The 15,976-nt window shown below is 57.4% G+C and overlaps 1 protein-coding gene across 1 annotated transcript; it reads right to left on the bottom strand.

Moving 5' to 3' along the window:
* Window positions 1-392: 392 nt before the first annotated feature.
* UNC13D (unc-13 homolog D) lies at window positions 393-14,976 on the bottom strand. Its single transcript, XM_074921933.1, has 32 exons — window positions 14,920-14,976; window positions 12,828-12,860; window positions 12,464-12,571; window positions 12,016-12,075; window positions 11,683-11,749; window positions 11,421-11,598; window positions 11,015-11,059; window positions 10,524-10,592; window positions 10,257-10,326; window positions 9,821-9,925; window positions 9,391-9,483; window positions 9,057-9,160; window positions 8,675-8,792; window positions 7,943-8,067; window positions 7,626-7,716; window positions 7,276-7,332; window positions 6,795-6,892; window positions 6,536-6,587; window positions 6,081-6,211; window positions 5,640-5,760; window positions 4,918-5,061; window positions 4,628-4,726; window positions 4,082-4,288; window positions 3,849-3,917; window positions 3,455-3,534; window positions 3,113-3,218; window positions 2,966-3,037; window positions 2,760-2,843; window positions 2,351-2,471; window positions 1,640-1,763; window positions 1,051-1,256; window positions 393-940 (listed from the first exon to the last, which is right to left on the bottom strand). The coding sequence occupies exons 1-32, from the start codon at window positions 14,974-14,976 to the stop codon at window positions 834-836; spliced, it is 3,201 nt and encodes a 1,066-aa protein (XP_074778034.1). The 3' UTR covers window positions 393-833.
* Window positions 14,977-15,976: the final 1,000 nt, after the last annotated feature.

Raw genomic sequence — 15,976 nt, 5'->3', positions numbered from 1 at the left:
CTGCCTGCAGGGACCAGCCAAGGCTGGGAGAGGAGAATGAGGCAGCTGCCAGTGCCAGCCACTGCCACGATGGTGGTCCCTGGACTCAGCACCCTCCCAGCTCCCCATCCTGTTTCCAACAGGAAACGAACAAAACCATTCCTGCCGTCTCCTCCTGCTGAAATCCTGCAGTTGTCTGCCCCTTCCCAGCTTAACCCCATGGAAGGGGACAGCCCCCACCATACCCTAAATGCCATGTCCCACCCCACCACAGTGCTGCCACAGCTGCTCCCGGCGCAGGCCCATTGCCCCAAAGCACTCCCTGCACAGACTCAGCCCACGCATCGGCACTTTTGCTTTTAATTTAAAATAAGAGGCTTATCCACAAGGAAAAAAAAAAAAAAAAAGGCAGGTTTGGCCATGGGTTGTCCCCGCCCTGAATAAGTGGTGATGCATTTGCATCGCCCTGATGCAGTGTTGCAGACAGGAGGGTTGAGGACATGGCCAGCAGATGTGGCACTGGCAGTGACAAGAAATGGGGGGGCAGGCAGGGACAACCACACACTTTCACACACACACACATCCCCACACACACCCACACCCCCGTGTAGTGTTGCTAGTCCAGACAGGCAAAGAAAACCCCTGAAATACCATGTGCCCACCCTCTCCAGCCTCACAGAAGCATTGCTACCTGAAGTTGGGGGTGAGATGGGTGCTGGGAGGTGGTGGGGGGCACAGGGACCCCCCTCTGTCCCCCTGGCCCTTGTGGATGGCGATGGCTCCAGCACTGGCTAAACTGCTGGGGTCCCACTGGCTGAACACCCTCGTTTTGGGACCCTCTTCCTCCATCTCCCTCACTCTCTCTCCTTGGATTGCTTGGCTCGTTGCTTGCGGAGCTTAACAAAGGCCTGAGCCTCTTTGTCCCCTTTCCTGGACTCCAGCAGCCGGAGGATCTCGTCTCCTGCCAGAGAGGAGGGGAGTGATGGTGGGAGATGCTCATCACAGCCCCCTCCCCACACCATGGGGCTGGCGGGGGCTCAGCAGGGCTCAGCCCAGCTCAGCCCCACGTACCGGTGGGTTTGGGGTGGGTGAGGGGCAGGCGAGTCTGGGGCACCCGTCCTGTGTCAGCCTGGTCCTCATCGGCATCAAGGCCGGGCAGGTGGCAGAGGGGGAAGAAGGCTTCGCCCTCCAGGTCGTTGGCCCCCAGCGTGTCGTAGTCAAACACGGTCAGCAGCAGGCAGGCCCCCTCCTGCCGGCACTTCTCGGGGGGGATCAAACTGCAGGGGGGCAGGATGCAAGGGACGGTCATGTCCCACTCGGTCCCAAAATTCAACCTTCCCTCCAGGGACCAAACGGGCTTCCCCAGAGTGGGAAGCCAACCCCCCCCGCCACCGCACTGACCTCAACCCCTTCAAAGCACAGGGCCCTGGCACAGCCTCCCCCAAGCCTATAGGACCCCAGTGTCTGGGGTGCCCCTACCCCAGCTGCCACCGTGGGACCCCACAGCTGAGCCCCCAGTGGGGTGCAGGGGGCAAAATTCCAGGGCAGGACCCAGTTCCTGAAGCAGCAGCCCCATAGCAGGGGGTCGGCTGAAGCATGGGGGGCTGTGGGGATTGGGATGGGGGGGGGGGGGGGCAGGTGGGTGTCAGCCACTACATACAAGTCAAAGGCTTCGTCGAAGAGGGGGTGCAGCTCGTTCCTCTTGCACTGAGTAGTCCGGGCCACCACCTCGGGGAACTGGTGCCGGGGCTCCAGGGTGAGCTGGACAAAGGGGTCGCTCGAGCCTGGCGGGGTGCACATGTCAGCCCCCTCCCGCCGCCCCAGCACAGCTGGCCGAGCGCAGACAGGGTGGATGGACACATTGGGGTGGCTGGGGGGGGTCAGGACACCCTCACCACCACCCCCAGCCCAGTCCACTCTCTTGGGAGGGTGCGGGAACATCCCCAGCCCTGCCCACACATCGATCGGCCACGGGTGGCTGCAAGAGGAGTGACCTCTCCTGGAGAGCTCCCCAAATAACAGCCAACCCGAGAGACTGTCCCTTGCCACCCTGGCATATTTTGTTTGTCCGAGACATGGTTTGCATGATGGAAAAAAGCTGCCTGCCTAGCTGCTGGCTTGTGCTGCAAACTGAAGGCAGTGGGATGTGGGCACAGTGTCCTGCCTGGTCCTGCCTGCCACATCCCACTGGACCACGCTGGACCAGTGCAATAACCCCTCGTCTTCCCCAATTCCACCTCCTTGGATGCAAAAGCGAACGAAGACAGAGTCCTATTACACCAAGCACTGCCAGCATCGCCTACCCAGGGGCATACCGGGGACTGAGGACAGGGGTCCTGGGGTGGTGGCTCCCCAGCCCACCCACACCCACCATTGGAGTCCAACGGGATGAGGTTGACAGCGTTGAGCACTTCCACGCGGAGTTTCTGCTCCGAAGGGCGGTACAGCGCTTTGATTGTCACGGCCCCGTACTTCTCTGAGCTGGTGTCCAGCTGAGCAGTGGGGTACAAGAATAAGGGTGCTGCATTTTGGCATACTTGTGGAGGGGATGCCTGGGGTTTGCTGGAGGCTGAGCAGGAATTTTTAGGTACCAGATGGGCGATGAGCATCCTCTGGGATGCAACTGAACCTACTGCTGAGGCAAAACCAGCCCCAACAGCCCCAGGACTGGGAGGGTGGTGGGGAAATCCCATGTTTCCACTGGCAGGCTGGGCCAGGCAGCCTCGAATGTGCAAGGATGGGATGTGGGAAGGGTCTGGGGGCACCATCCTGGCTCCTACCTGCTGCTGGATCCTGTTGCTGAAGTATTTCTGGATGAGTTTGCGGCTGGTGGAGGAGCAGAGGGCTAGGTGGGTCTCCAGTGACTGCAGGGAGGATGAGAAGTGACAGTCAAGCACAGAGATGGGTTTGCAGTCTGGGGATGCCCTCCCTGGAAAGCACCCAAAGGAAACCCTTGGGGGACCCCCCCATCTCCATCCCCCTATACCAGGAAGGCTGCAGTGTGGAGGGTCTCCAGCGGCAGCCCACAGCCCTCAGCGTAGAAGCACAGCTCCAGGCTCTGGGGAGAAGGATGCTGTTAGCTGGCATCCAAACACCCATCCCTGCCCCCAGGGACCCCCTACCCCCCCGGTACCTTCAGAGCACAGTGCAGCTTCTTGTAGCACTGGGTCGAGGGGACCTGCTGCCCCGTGGCCGCCGACAGCACGGACAAGGTGTGATGCCAGAGGAGAGTGAGGAGGCTGCAGGGGCAACAGAGGAAGGTTGTGAGTGGGGTCCAGGGAAGTGGGCTGGGGGATGTGGTCCTCAGCCAAGGAGCTTTGCAAAGCCCCAGAGTGCACCGGCTCATCCCGCTGGGCTGAGCAGCCAGCCCCAAAGTGGGATGTCCTTGAGCCCGGTGGAGCTGGGGGAACACTCCAGCTGAGGGCCGGTGATACTGCTGGCATCTGCCATGGTGCATCCTCAGTGCCCTGGTCACCTTTTGAAGTTTTCCTGGACCAGATGCTCATTGAGATACTGCAGCTCCGACTCCAGGAACTTCATGAGTGGGATGATGGACTGCAGTGAGAGAAGAGAGGCGTTGGGGAGGGCACAGTGAGGAGGGGAGCAAAGAACTGTTGGCTGGAGCCAGCAGGGCAGAGGGGGCAGTTCAGATGAGTTCCTTCCCACAGTGAGGGCATGGACAGGCTGTGCCTGGTCTGGTCCTGCTGCCGACACAGGCACCAAATGAAGCATATGAAGGTCTGGGCCCCATCACTGGTGTGGGGTAGGGAGAGGTGAGGAAGGGTGATGGGAGCCTCCACCAAGTAGGCAAGGGTTATTCATGGCTGCCTGAAAAAGATGGTCCAGGAGGGGCTGGGCCAGGTACTTACGTCCTCAGGCTCCCGGGTATCATTGGAAGATGAGAGCTCCTGGATGTGTCTGGCAATGCCCTTTTCCAGCTGTTGGGGAGAATGCATGGAGACACTTAGGCGTTGCCCTCTTCACCAGCTTCATGCCCAGGTTCACCTTGTCTCCATCCCAGGAACATTACGGGCTCCGGGTCCCCTTAGATGAAACCTCCCCACTTTGGGCCAGGCAAGAGGGGTCAGTGGCAGGTGGTCACCTTGGTGGCCAGGGCTTGCACCACATCCCGGACCTCATGGTCTAGGCAGGAGACAGCGCTGTCGAGCTGGTTATGCAGCGTGTGCTGGATCTGCTGCTGGTCGATGATGGCCTCTGTGCGCTCCACCAGCTGCGCCCAGTCCAGCTGTGATGGCAGCTTCAGGATCAACAGCCGCAGCTGCTTGATGTTGTTCACCACGATGCAGAGCTGGAGGAGGTGGGTCTGCTTCAGGGTGTCCCACAGCCCCTGCTGGCTCCATCCTCATCCCCATCCCCATCCCAACTCCAACCCCATCTCCATCCCATCCCTATCCTCAACCTCATCCTCATCCCCATCATCATCTCCATCTTCATACTCATCCCCATCCCTATCCCCTCCTTACACCATTTCCCTCCTGATTTTCCAGGAGTACAGCTATTAGGGGCCAACTGATCCCCATGAAACCCAAACCCAGGATGTTGGCTGGGTGCTCTTCTCCCTCTCTGCTCCAAAACCATGGCCAAATCCTGCCTCTCCCTAAGCAGTGGACCCTGTCCCAATACCAACCCTGTTGGCTGCTTCACCCTCATTCTGCTCGCTCAGCGACAGAGCCTCAGCCCTCTCCTTGATGAGCCGGCAGTACATCAGGGCGATTTTGCACATGTCCTGCAGGATAGAGAAGAAGACAACTGAACTGAGCTGGGCAGCACAGGGACCACCACAGTGCCAGGGGACCCCACCACATAGTGTGGGCACTGTCCCCATTCATGGAGTCACATCTCCAAGGACAGGAGAGGAAACTCTGGCTGCTGATGCCTGTGAGCATGGCATCTGCTGTGAGGGCCCAGTGTACAAACCTCCACGAGCTTCACCATGATCATGAAGGCTTCCTCGGGGTCTGGCCAGTTGAGCTGCTGCCAGGTCTTCACGATCTGGGCGTAGCAGGTGGACAGGTCAACAGTGGACGTGCTGTGCTTGTTGTGCTCTCCAAAGGGTGTTAGCTGAGAGGGCAGAGAAAATAAATGCAACTCAGCTTGTCTGGAGAGAAGAGATCCCAGACAGGAGAGCTGTCTTTGGGGGTCTGTGGCCCATCATCAGCTCCATATATCCCAATGTCATCACTTGGTCACTTTGGGGCGTAGAGTTGAGGATAGATGAGGCAGACTGAGCTACCTGCATCAGGCTGTCCATCCTCCAACCCAGCATCGTTGGACCACACCGAAGAGCAGGGTGAGGAGCCCATAGCCCCATGGCTGCCTCCCCTCTGCTCTTTCTAAAGGTCGGAAGCAAAGGGGATGCGCATAGCATGGCCAAATGCAGGCTCATCAGCTTGTCAGGCTGCCGGAGAGCAGAGAAGGAAGGGGCATGGGGATGCAGTGTGGGGCCAGGGTATGATCAACTGATCCAGGAAACCACATCCTTTGTGAGAGGGATTTGGGAGGGGAACCAGCCTGCTCCTGGGCTGCAAGAGGCACGTACGTGGTGGTCTCAGTGCTGTGAGCCAGGCAGAGCAGCAAGGCATGGAGGGAGATGGAGTGTTCCCAAAGGGCAGAGAGAGATGTTCTCCTCCCCAGGTTACCTGGTCCATCTGGATGGCTCTCTGTGCCCTCTCCAGCGCAATGGTGTAGGCCTTCTGCAGCCACTGGGGCACAGCTTCCTTGAACCACTGGTGGAAATTGCTCAGAGCCAGAGGTCCATCCCTGGGGATGAAGGCATCAGCTTCTCCAACCACACAGCAACAGCACAGGACCATCATCCCTCCTTGCTTTCACATACAAGAAACTGCCCCGAGGCAGAGTCCGCACATAACACCATGCTAAGGAGAAATGTCTCCTTGTCTGGAAGTTGAGATATCCATCAGCCCCACCCAGAGACAAGCCTGAAACCCTTCTGGTGATGCTCACATTGACATCAGACACCAACTGCCTTGTCTGTCTTGTGTGTAGTGCTGTAGGTGAATGGGAAGGATTTGGAGTTCCTCTCAATTAACTGCTCATTCCCTTGCTTCAGGGTTAGATACCTCTTTGGGAGGAAGTTCTTCATCCGATAGAGCTCCTGTAGGTTCATGTAGAGCTGGAAAAGGCTCTCGGCTGTGGGCTTGGACATGCTGCTGTCGACCTCACGCAGCTGCTCCTGGACATGCTCTGCAACCTGGCAGTGAGCAAGAGAAGGAGGGTGGATGTTAATGAGGGTCCAGCCAGGAAAGTTTGGTCTGCTGGGGGCTCTCTGGAGCCACGGGTTAGGGTCAGCTCAGGGGACTCCTCTTCCTTTTGGGTGGCATTTCAGGATGGGTCATTGGGTCAAGTAAGTAGATGGTAGTCACTTCATGGGCATGCAAAGAAAGATGGAGAGTTGCCCTGGTTTACTCCCTTTCTAGGCTTGCAACAACCAATCGCCACCTGGAGGGTGGCCAAAAACCTCAGCATGGTTTTAGACCTTACTCCTGTGAGTGCAGGGAAGCAGAGGCTTGCTCACCAGGCTCTCCAGCTCCAGGTAGGCGATGGAGAAGAGATTCAACTTCAAGGTGCTGCAAGAGAGAAACATGGAGTCAGGAGCCTGTCAAACCCAGCCCAGCAAAGCGTCCCAGGCAAGGACAGTACAGCTCTGAGAGGCAGAGATGGGACCACAGGTGCTGTCTGTGAAGCCCAAGAGACAAGTAGCGAGACATCAAAGTGCCCTGCTGCTCGTGACCCTAGAGAAGGTGGATGAGGAGGGATCAAGCTCTGAAACCTACCTGATGAAGAATTTATTCCAGATTTTCTGGCACTGCTGGAGATCTCCTATCACCTCTAGGAGGAGTCTGGACAAGGCTTTGCCGTTCTCCTCCATGCTCTACAAAGGAAGGAACAGCTTGTTTTGGATGCTCAGTGATTCTGAGATGACCTGGGTTCTGTTCTGATCCATTTTATTTCTATTTATATCTATTTTATTTATTGTTGGTAACATCCACTGTCACCCTGTGCTTACACAGCTGGGCTGGGGGCCAGATCCTGTTCTCCTGAGCACTGCACCAAGGCCTTAAGCTTCAACACACCTCAGTGGCTGCAGGTAACATGGCTCATGGTATTTTTAAACTGAAAACCCAAATGCCTTGACTGCATCAAAAAAATGGAGAAGCCTCATCTCAATCTTGTCTTCCCACACCCTCGGGCCTCCCACCCCAAGCCCAGGAAATTGCTTCTTATGATGTCAGAGATGCGGAGATGGGAACTGACCTTCACCATGGGCTTGAGGTGCTGCTTCTCCATGTGAAACCACTCCGTCGTGCCTGACTGCAAGAGAGGACTCCTGGTGAGATGACAGGGAAGCAGGCGGAGCAAAGCCAGCCCTGTCACCCCCTTCATTCTCACTGTCCCCTGGGTGTGGTCAGGACCCAGCTCCATGTGGTGGGAACCACAGGCTGGGACCACCAGCTTGAAGAGGGCCGGGTATTTTCCCCCCTGCCATGGTGGTCTGTGTGGCTTTGCTGTGGTGTGGGCACTGGGCAGGGGATGGATGGGAAGGGAGAGCTGTCGGGTCCCACCTCCCCAGGGCTGAGGAAGGCGAAACCCCTGGTCCCCACTACCTTCAGCGCCGTGGAGACCATCTGGGGGAGGTCAGGGCTGAGCACGCACAGCTCATGGAAAGCTTTCATTTTGCACATCTGGACCAGAACCCTGCAAAGCGAGAACCTCGAGTGAAACCAGCACCAGCCCATCAGAAACAGCCACCTCTCCCCGCAGAGACCCTACCCAAACAGAGCTTCCCTCCCAACAGCATCCCCAGGAGGAGGGACAGGCCAGGGCAAGTGTCACAGCAGCCTAGAAGGGGGCAGAAAGGTCTCAGGTAGGTTTTTGCTCAGCCATATACCCCGTGCACAGCTGACACCAGTGCTCAACTCACCGGAGCAGGGACTGGAGCCTCTCCGTGGACCTTGGGACAGAGAGGGGGAAAATGATGCGGTACCTCCGGATGAGGGAGATCCCATAAGTCAGCAAGGACTGGAAGGACTCAGCCAGCTCTGCTTTCTGGGGAGAAGGAAGAAAACATGTGCTGTCAGCCTCAGCAGGGGACAGAGATGCTGGTAGGACTGTGGCACCATGGTGGAGGGAGCTGGTGCCTCCTGTTCCTTTCTAGCCTTCTCCAAGGATGGAAAAAACCCTCTGATGCCTTGGGTAACTTCTCCCTGGAGGGGCTGAACTGAGCTTGAGTTTAAACCTTTTTTCTATGCATGAAAAATCTGGAGTGTCAGCATGGTGCTGGGAGGCCTTTGGAAAACAGGTGGGGAAATTAGGAATGGGGTCATATTTAAGTTTTGTAGGGGGTGTGACTTGATAGTAGCTATGGAGGAGGGGGATGCTGGTGCAAAGGGTAAGGGTTTCTCTGTGGAGAGAGGGAATAAACCCTCAGGGTAAAGGGGCTCCCTGACCCATGGGTTGTCCTGGTCCCTGTGTCTGGTTCTCCCCAGAAATGCCCTCCAGCTGCCCTGGCACCCCTGTACCCCATAAGCTCCTGCTCTTCCTGGAACACAGGGAGGGAAACAGCCCAAGGAGCTGGGAGGAGAGGCTCAGGGTAGCATACACGGGGCACGTTTCCCTGATCTCTGCCCCCCACGTGGTGCCCGAGCCCTCTCACCTGCTCTGGCCTCAGGCGCTCCTGCACCCACTGGTACTCAATGCTGGTGATCTGGTGGAGCAGGCAGTTGCTGTTGAACTCAAGGCTCTGGTAGAGCTTGCTGTACGCCAGCCACTGCCTGGGGAGGAGGGAGAGGCTTTACTGAATGCCCCAGGGCTGGGGGGCACCCAAGAGCCAGCACAGGGCTTCCCCCACCACAGCTACAGCTGGGATTGCAGGGGCAGGACCCGGCTCTGCTGGTGGTGCTCAGGGCAGGGGGCAATACCAGCCACACTGAGCTCATGGGAGCGATCAGCTGCGGTCAGATGGCCCCACGGAAGGTGTCGGGACCCTTGACCTCCACCAATGCTGCGTCGTGGCTCCCTGGGCATGGGCTACTCACGCCATGACCTGGTGGAAGTCAGAGAGATCCTTCTGCGTGGCGTGCAGGTACAGCACGGTGCTGGCGTGCCGGCTCAGCTCCCCGTCCCAGGAAATGCTGCCGGCCTGCGAGGATGCAAAAGGAGGGTAACATGTCCTGGAGTAAGCTGAGCTCAGCAAGGAGGGGGACCAGCACTGGGGCGGGGTGTATTTGCAGGATCACAAGAGGAATGGGTGCCCCAAGAAGATGCCAGGCACAGGCAGGCATCGTCATAACCCTTCTCCCCATCACACGGCACCAGTGGAAGCCCTCACCCTACGCAAGCTGCTGGGGGGCGGCTTCTCGCCCTCAGTACCTGGTGCTGAAGGATCTCATAGGACACCAGCTGCTGCAGGAGGTGGCGATGGACAGTGTAGCTCGGCTGTGTCCGGCTGCTCATGGTGGCCCTCTGAAAAGAGACAAGGCATAGAAGCAATAACCATAATTTGCCCCAACACATGGGAATGCAGTCAGAGAGTGGGGACACAGGAACCCCAAAAGCATGGGGCCAGAGAGCCCTGTCTGAACCCAAGCCAAGGGGTGCAGAAGCACTAGGAGCAAGGCCCCCCGTGCTGGCATGGAGCTCAGGGGAGAGTCAAGCAGGTTTCCAGCACATGCAAACCCTGGTGCTGGCACCTCTGGCCCTGGGACAGGGATCTGTGATCCAGGGTAGGCCCCAAGGGACAGGCAGCTGCCCCGTCCTGCCAGGGCAATGGAAAGGGACCCCCTTCCCCATTCCCTCCTACCTTCTTGTGAGTCAGCAGGAACTGCAGGTGACACTGTCCCCGGTTGGGGTACGTCTCCGTCCGTGGCTCCAGCTGGTACCACCGGTCATCCCAGCAGTGCAGATCCTACACACGCAGAGATGGGGTGAGACCTCAAGGCAGCCTTCCCTGGGGAGGGATCCTGCTCAGGTCCCACTGCATTAACGGGGCAGAAAGATGCTGTCTTGGGTAACTATAGTATTTGATTGAAAAAAAGATATATAACGACCAAGCAAACATATTGGACTGGCCAGGGCACCTGTCATCACGCTGGAGGACCTGGCATTAATTTGCAGCTCTGAGCCAGGATCCTGGGTGAGCCTGGTGCTGACATGGGGCTGGATCCTGCTTAGACCCCACGAGGTTTAACTGGCACCTGGGGAGTCACTTGGAGGAGAGGATGCACCATGGCACTCACCTTCAGGCGAAGGACCACGTTCCCCAGGAAATCATCCTGCCCTTTGTCTTTGCGAGCATCTTTAAAGATCCTGAAAGGCATGAATGAAGGAGGGGGTGAGAAAGTTTTCTGTAGCCATGACCCAGCTGCAGCTGGGGCGAAGAAGGGTGACACAGACCTGAGGTCCTCCCTCCCTCCTTCCAAAGGCAGTTTTTAAAATCCAGCAGGCAAATAAGCATTTTCCAAACCCGCTTTCTCGGCAGCAGTCAGGGCCATGCCAGCACCAACCGTTTGAGGCCATGGAGGTCCGTCAGCTCCCCCAGCTTGTGCCGCACTGACTCCACCATATCCGAGTCCCTGCAAGGGTGGGTAGTGAAACCCACCGCCGGGGAAAGGAGGAAATTCAGGAAATTGCAAAAGTGTTCAGGGAGCTGCAGTGATGGCAGAGAAGGGAAGGTGCTGGGGGAAGAATGTGTCGGGACTGAGATCACGCCCAAAATTGGCTGTCCTGCCAAAATCTGCAAGCACGTGACTTCTTTCCATAAATAAAAATCAGGGCTCAGGGTCAGCCCTGCCTGGGCAAAGCCTCTGCTCATGCTGGTCTCATCCTGCACTGTGCACTGCTCCAGCAGAAAGTGATGGGGAAAGGGGTCCCCAGCTGGTTTCTGGGGCTTTTTAAAGGGTGCAGGTTGAAGGATCACCCCGGGGACCCTCCCAGGAAGCAGGACCCTGCTCAGGGCCAGGGATTGGGGTCACTGGCTGGGGGTGTCGCTACTCACCACATGTCCAGGTGGAAGCTGGCCGTCTCCACATCTTCAAACTCCCTGCAAGGCACCAGCAGGATGCTGTTACTTGAGCAGCATCCAAGGGACCAGCAGCAAGCAGGCAGGACAGCTGGGCATTGCAGGCAGGTGGCTCCTCCCTGGGAGAGACCCCAACCACCCCACACAGCCTGGGGAAATGGTGGGAGAGACCCAAGGGAGGGATTTTTTCCACAGTTAATTTTTTCACCTCCCTGGACCTGCTGCATGAAGTAGACCAGAAGTCTGGTAAACGCCAGTGGGTGTAGCCCCGGCAAAGCCCCAGCTCCTGGCTGGGATGAGTAATGAACCCCTCCATCCACCCCCAAGAGCCCTGGGTACCCCCTGCAGCCCCCAATGAGCAAAGCGATGGGTGGCAGATTACAGGATAAACGTCTCGTCCCACACTGGGCTGAGGGTCTGGCTTATGACTTGTGTGCGATGGATCTGGTCTTCGGGGATGAGGTCTTTGACTACAGCCTTCATCCGCTTCTTGTGGTCGGCGTGGGTCGGCTCCTGGCTCTTGGTCTCAATGCCCAGCAGGCAGTACGGGTCACTGAACCCTGCGAGGGCAGAGGCGTGCAAGTCACTGTCGGGAGCAGCAGCTGTCCCTTCTCTGACTGGGACACCCACCCATCTCCACTTACCACTGACGTCTTTACCCAAAATCCCCTTGGCTTCCTTCACGGTTGCTTTCAGGCAAAATATTGGGCTCTGTAAGAAAAGAAACAAAAGAAAAATTTCATAATGTGGGGTCACCAACCCCACAAAGAAGGATGGGGCTTGAGAAGGATTGCATCATCAGCTGCTGCTTGTGCCAGCAGACAGCTCCTGAGCAACTCCCTCAGCACAGTCCGGAGCACACCATACCCCAAACCCCAACACGGGGGCTGGGAGGCACCACAGCTCCCCAGCACCATCCCAATATGGGGACCCCCCTCAGCTGCAGCATACTGGGGAGATGCCATCTTGCTGCATACCTCCAGTTCCTTGACCTGCTGCACAATGATGCTGTGCTCCTCTGCATCCATGCCGAAAGCCTGTTGTAGATATCATGGTCGGTAACAGATGCTGCCCTGTTAGTGGTGGCTGGAGAGCAGCCAGGGGCTTCCCTCTGCTTCCCAGGAGCCAGCTGCAGCTCGAGGGGAGAAGAGAAGAGCAGAGCCCAGCAGAAGGGCTGGGGATCTGCTGAAAGCTCTCAAGGGAGAGCTTTCTTCCCACCACCCCAAGCCTAAGATAAATAATTCCCCCTAAGGCTAATATTTCCCAGCCACAAGCTGTCCCAGCCCTCCAGCTGGATACCGCTGCTACGTATTTTAGGATGCTTGCTGAGAGCTTCTTTCAAGTGCTCCTCATCTCCTTTAGCCAGGAGGGTGGACATATCAGGGGACATGTTTTGGGGACCCCGCTGGGGAGGTAGGGACCCACCTTTTGCATGTAGGCATAGAGTTCCTGGGAATCCGCGACATGGTGGTGCTCAGGCTTGCCCAGGCGGTGCCGGATGGTGTAGAGGACCTCCTCATAGAGCAGGGCCAGCTGCGGGGGGACCACCAACCAACACCTTGTGTGGGACCAGGCCAGCAGGGACATGCTCCATGCATCCCCTGGGATTAGTGGGGTGTCCCTTCCCGCCAGCCCCCCAAGATCCCTGCCTGTCCCTGTCACCTGCTTCCCAGCATCCAGCCCTGCCTGGCCACCACCTCTGGGAGCTGAGCCACATCCCCAAGCCCCAGCAGCGCTGCCACCCCCTCCTGTGCCACCAAGGGAGACCGTGGCAGAGCCACACTCGTACCTCTTGCTTGGAAAACCGGTGAGACAGATCCATCTAGACAAAGAAGAGAAGCAGAGAGGTTTCCCATCAGGTCTTGTGGTAGAGCATGATTTTAGGATGAAACTGCAGCCAAGCAGGGCTGGGCAGAGGTGGCATCACCCACAGCCCATTGGGGAGAGATGCCCCAAAGGATGCCATGAGAGCCCACAAATATCCCATGGCCAGGGGACCACTTCTACCATCACCCACCAGTGGGCAGCACGGGGTCTTCACCTCCAAGCCATGTTAATTGATAGCAACAGCAATTTGGGGTGACCCATAGGAGGCTTGAAAAGCCAGCCAGCCATGTCTCACCCCACAGAGCTGCTTGCTGACCAGGCCAGGCCCAGTAGGACAACGCTAGAGAGCAAACTAGCCAAAGGAGAGGGCAGGTGGCCAAAGCACAGCAGGGAGCTGCAGGCTGGGCAGGACAGCAATGGGCAAGGAGCCACCAAAAAGCCATCGGGATTCATGACTTGAGTGCCCCGGAAGCAAGAAAAATGAACGCTGCTGCAGTGGTGCATTGCTCGTCGTTGAGCTGAAGGTCCGTTCCCCACTTGAAGGATGATCAGCAATAGCATTTACTTTCCAAAAGACAATTGAATTAAAATGGTGCTGCGTGACGAGGCACAGCCCTGGCGCTGGCTGAGGGGCTCCTGCTGCCCTCACAGCCCCTGTTGGCCCCCACATCAAATGTCACTTCACACTCATCCTGGATCCAAATGGGTCCAACTGGGAGATCAAACCACCACTACCAAAAATACCCTTTTCCCTGACAAACCCGAGCCCTCACTCCCTGTTCTCTTCCTGACGCTGAGGCTGAGCCTGTCCTGCATCTGCTTCTCTAACCACAGCCTGGATTCAGCCACCACCACGGCTGAGCAAGTCATTCCTGCTGCAAGGCCTGGCTGGGTGACAGTGACTTTGCCACTGTCACAAGCTGGGTGACGCAGCCAGATGGAGGGGGACCGGTGACCCTGCACCATCCGTTACAGCTCCCAGTGCTGGAGCTTCTGGGAGTCCAAGGGAGTGACGCCAAAAAATATAATGGAAAAGTTTGAAGCAAGTTTGGCCCTTTCTGTGCTGAGGGGCGTATGCCAAGCACAGTTCCAGCAGCCCCCTCCGGCAAGGCAGAGCCTACCTGTGGGTCAGCCCAGGCTCCGGAATGACCTTAGGATCCCCCTAATAGGAAAAAACCCAACCCAGGCTGAAACATTAGCATTTGCTTATGGCAAATCTATGGCTGGCATGATCCCCTAGTCATCTGGTCTAAATTCAACTCTTCCACCCTCATGCTTACCCATATGTGCACGGGATTGGTTAAGCTAAAACTGAGCTGAGCCACCAGGATGTGTTTACTGCTGTTAATCCCCACACCAAGAGCCCAGCTCAAATCCAGGAGCAGTGCTTAAATCCAGGTCTGGATACAGGCACCTGCATCCCTCCCACCCTGTTAGCTGTGGCAGTGTCACTGGTGTGGGATGACAGCTTGGCTGCAGAGATGGTGACACTTGGGAAGGAGGACAAGTCCTGGGGAGGACTCATCCTGGGAGTCCAGCATGGGGAATCATGCCCACATGCTCCCAGCAGCACCAGGCTGAGCATGCAGAGCTGTGAGTCCCATCTCCACGGGGGCACACACAGGGACACCGTCTGTCCGGCCACTGCAGAGGAAGTCAGTTGGGTTGGGCTGGCCAAGAGCAGGACTTTGGGAGATCTGCTGGCAGCGGCGAGCCCAGAGGGGCTGTTTGATGCTGGGAAGCTGTAGCCGAGCTAAGAGGGGACCCTCAGTGCCAGCACAGAGCTGCAGCCAATCCCGTTACACAGCCCTCAGGTGCATGTTTGCATGGGTGTTGTAGCCCCACATCCCCACCCCCATGCTTGCTTGCCCTGGCTGGGACAGGGACCCGGCCATGTTTCTCTCATTCCCCTTTTACAGCCTCAGCACCCAGCTCTGCACCCTGGGGTCCCCTGGGCACAGCCAGCCTGACCTCCTCCTTGGGGCCATCACAGCCCAAACACCCTCCCCAGTCCCAAAACCACTCTCCAGCCCCTGAAGATCAAGGCCACCTACCTCGGGGCTCTCCTCCCCAGGGAGAGTCCCCATGGGGGTCTCACCAGCAGCATCCATCTCGGGGAGAGGCTCAGCGTGGGGCAGGGGAGCGACTGCAGCTCTGCCTGCTGCTGCCGCCTCTTCCCCTCACTCACGTGTTCAAAGGAAACCACAGACCTTATCTCACCGTGACCATTTTAACAAGCGGAAACATGCGCAGGCCTCCTTCAAGAGCAGGATGGGAACGCAGGCGCCATGGCCCTGCTTCCCACCACCCTGTCCTGCGTGAGCAGCCCCTCAGCCATGGGAACTTCATGGCACAGACTGGATGGGGACAAAAGAAAAGTGTCACATCCAGTCCCTGCTATTATTTATGAGCAAGGAATTGGAAACAAGTGGTCAGAAATAGACCTGAGAAGGCAAAGCCCAGCAAGGAAAAGGGTGATGGGAAGGATGGGTGGGGGCAGCACGGAGGATATGGGCTCTGATGTGTATTTGGGATCCATCGTGCCCTGTGAGAGCAGCTGGAGACTCTGCAGAAGTCACCTTCAGCCCCGGGGTATGGAGGGGATATGAAAACCAGTGCAAAAGCTGCAGGGTGGGAAATCCCTGCAGCACCCCAGCACGTCGGACAAGGTTGGGCCGAGAACTGATGCAGGAAGCGCAAGTGCTGGGGATGGCACTGGGAACGGGTGTGGGGCCTTTTTCCCAAACAGTCTGTCCAGGCAGAGCTGGTTACTGAGAAAAAAAGCAGCAGGAAATTAAGTTAAAAACTTGTGCTTTACTGTCAGCTTTCATTCTTGTAAACACTTTATCTGATCGCAACTGTCAAGGCAGTTGCCTATCACAGACCGGCAGCAGTGCCCTCCCCTCGAAGATCCCTATCAAAATGCCTGAGCTGATGGCAAAGAGGGAGGGAGGAAAGGCACAGGTGGGCATCGGGAAGAGCCACAGGAGATGGCCAAGGGAAGAGCTGGGTTGCTGCTGGATGTCTAATGTACTTATATGCGCAGCTAAGAGCGCCCTCGGGCTCGGAGGGGGCTGCTGAGCTGCACAAGCATCTGATGCTCAGCAGACA

The sequence above is a fragment of the Athene noctua genome, chromosome 18 (assembly GCF_965140245.1).
Source record: "Athene noctua chromosome 18, bAthNoc1.hap1.1, whole genome shotgun sequence".
Taxonomy (NCBI): domain Eukaryota; kingdom Metazoa; phylum Chordata; class Aves; order Strigiformes; family Strigidae; genus Athene; species Athene noctua.
This window is presented reverse-complemented; position numbering and strand designations above follow the sequence as displayed.

What these genes read in the sequence shown, in the direction of transcription:
- UNC13D (XM_074921933.1), bottom strand. Translation starts at nt 14,976, where the DNA reads ATGGATGCTGCTGGTGAGACCCCCATGGGGACTCTCCCTGGGGAGGAG. An exon ending in AGCGCCTGAGGCCAGAGCAG is followed by an intron (nt 8,068 to 8,674) that starts GTGAGAGGGCTC and finishes CCTTCTCCCCAG; the next exon opens with AAAGCAGAGCTGGCTGAGTC. An exon ending in TGGAATAAATTCTTCATCAG is followed by an intron (nt 6,588 to 6,794) that starts GTAGGTTTCAGA and finishes TCTCTCTTGCAG; the next exon opens with CACCTTGAAGTTGAATCTCT.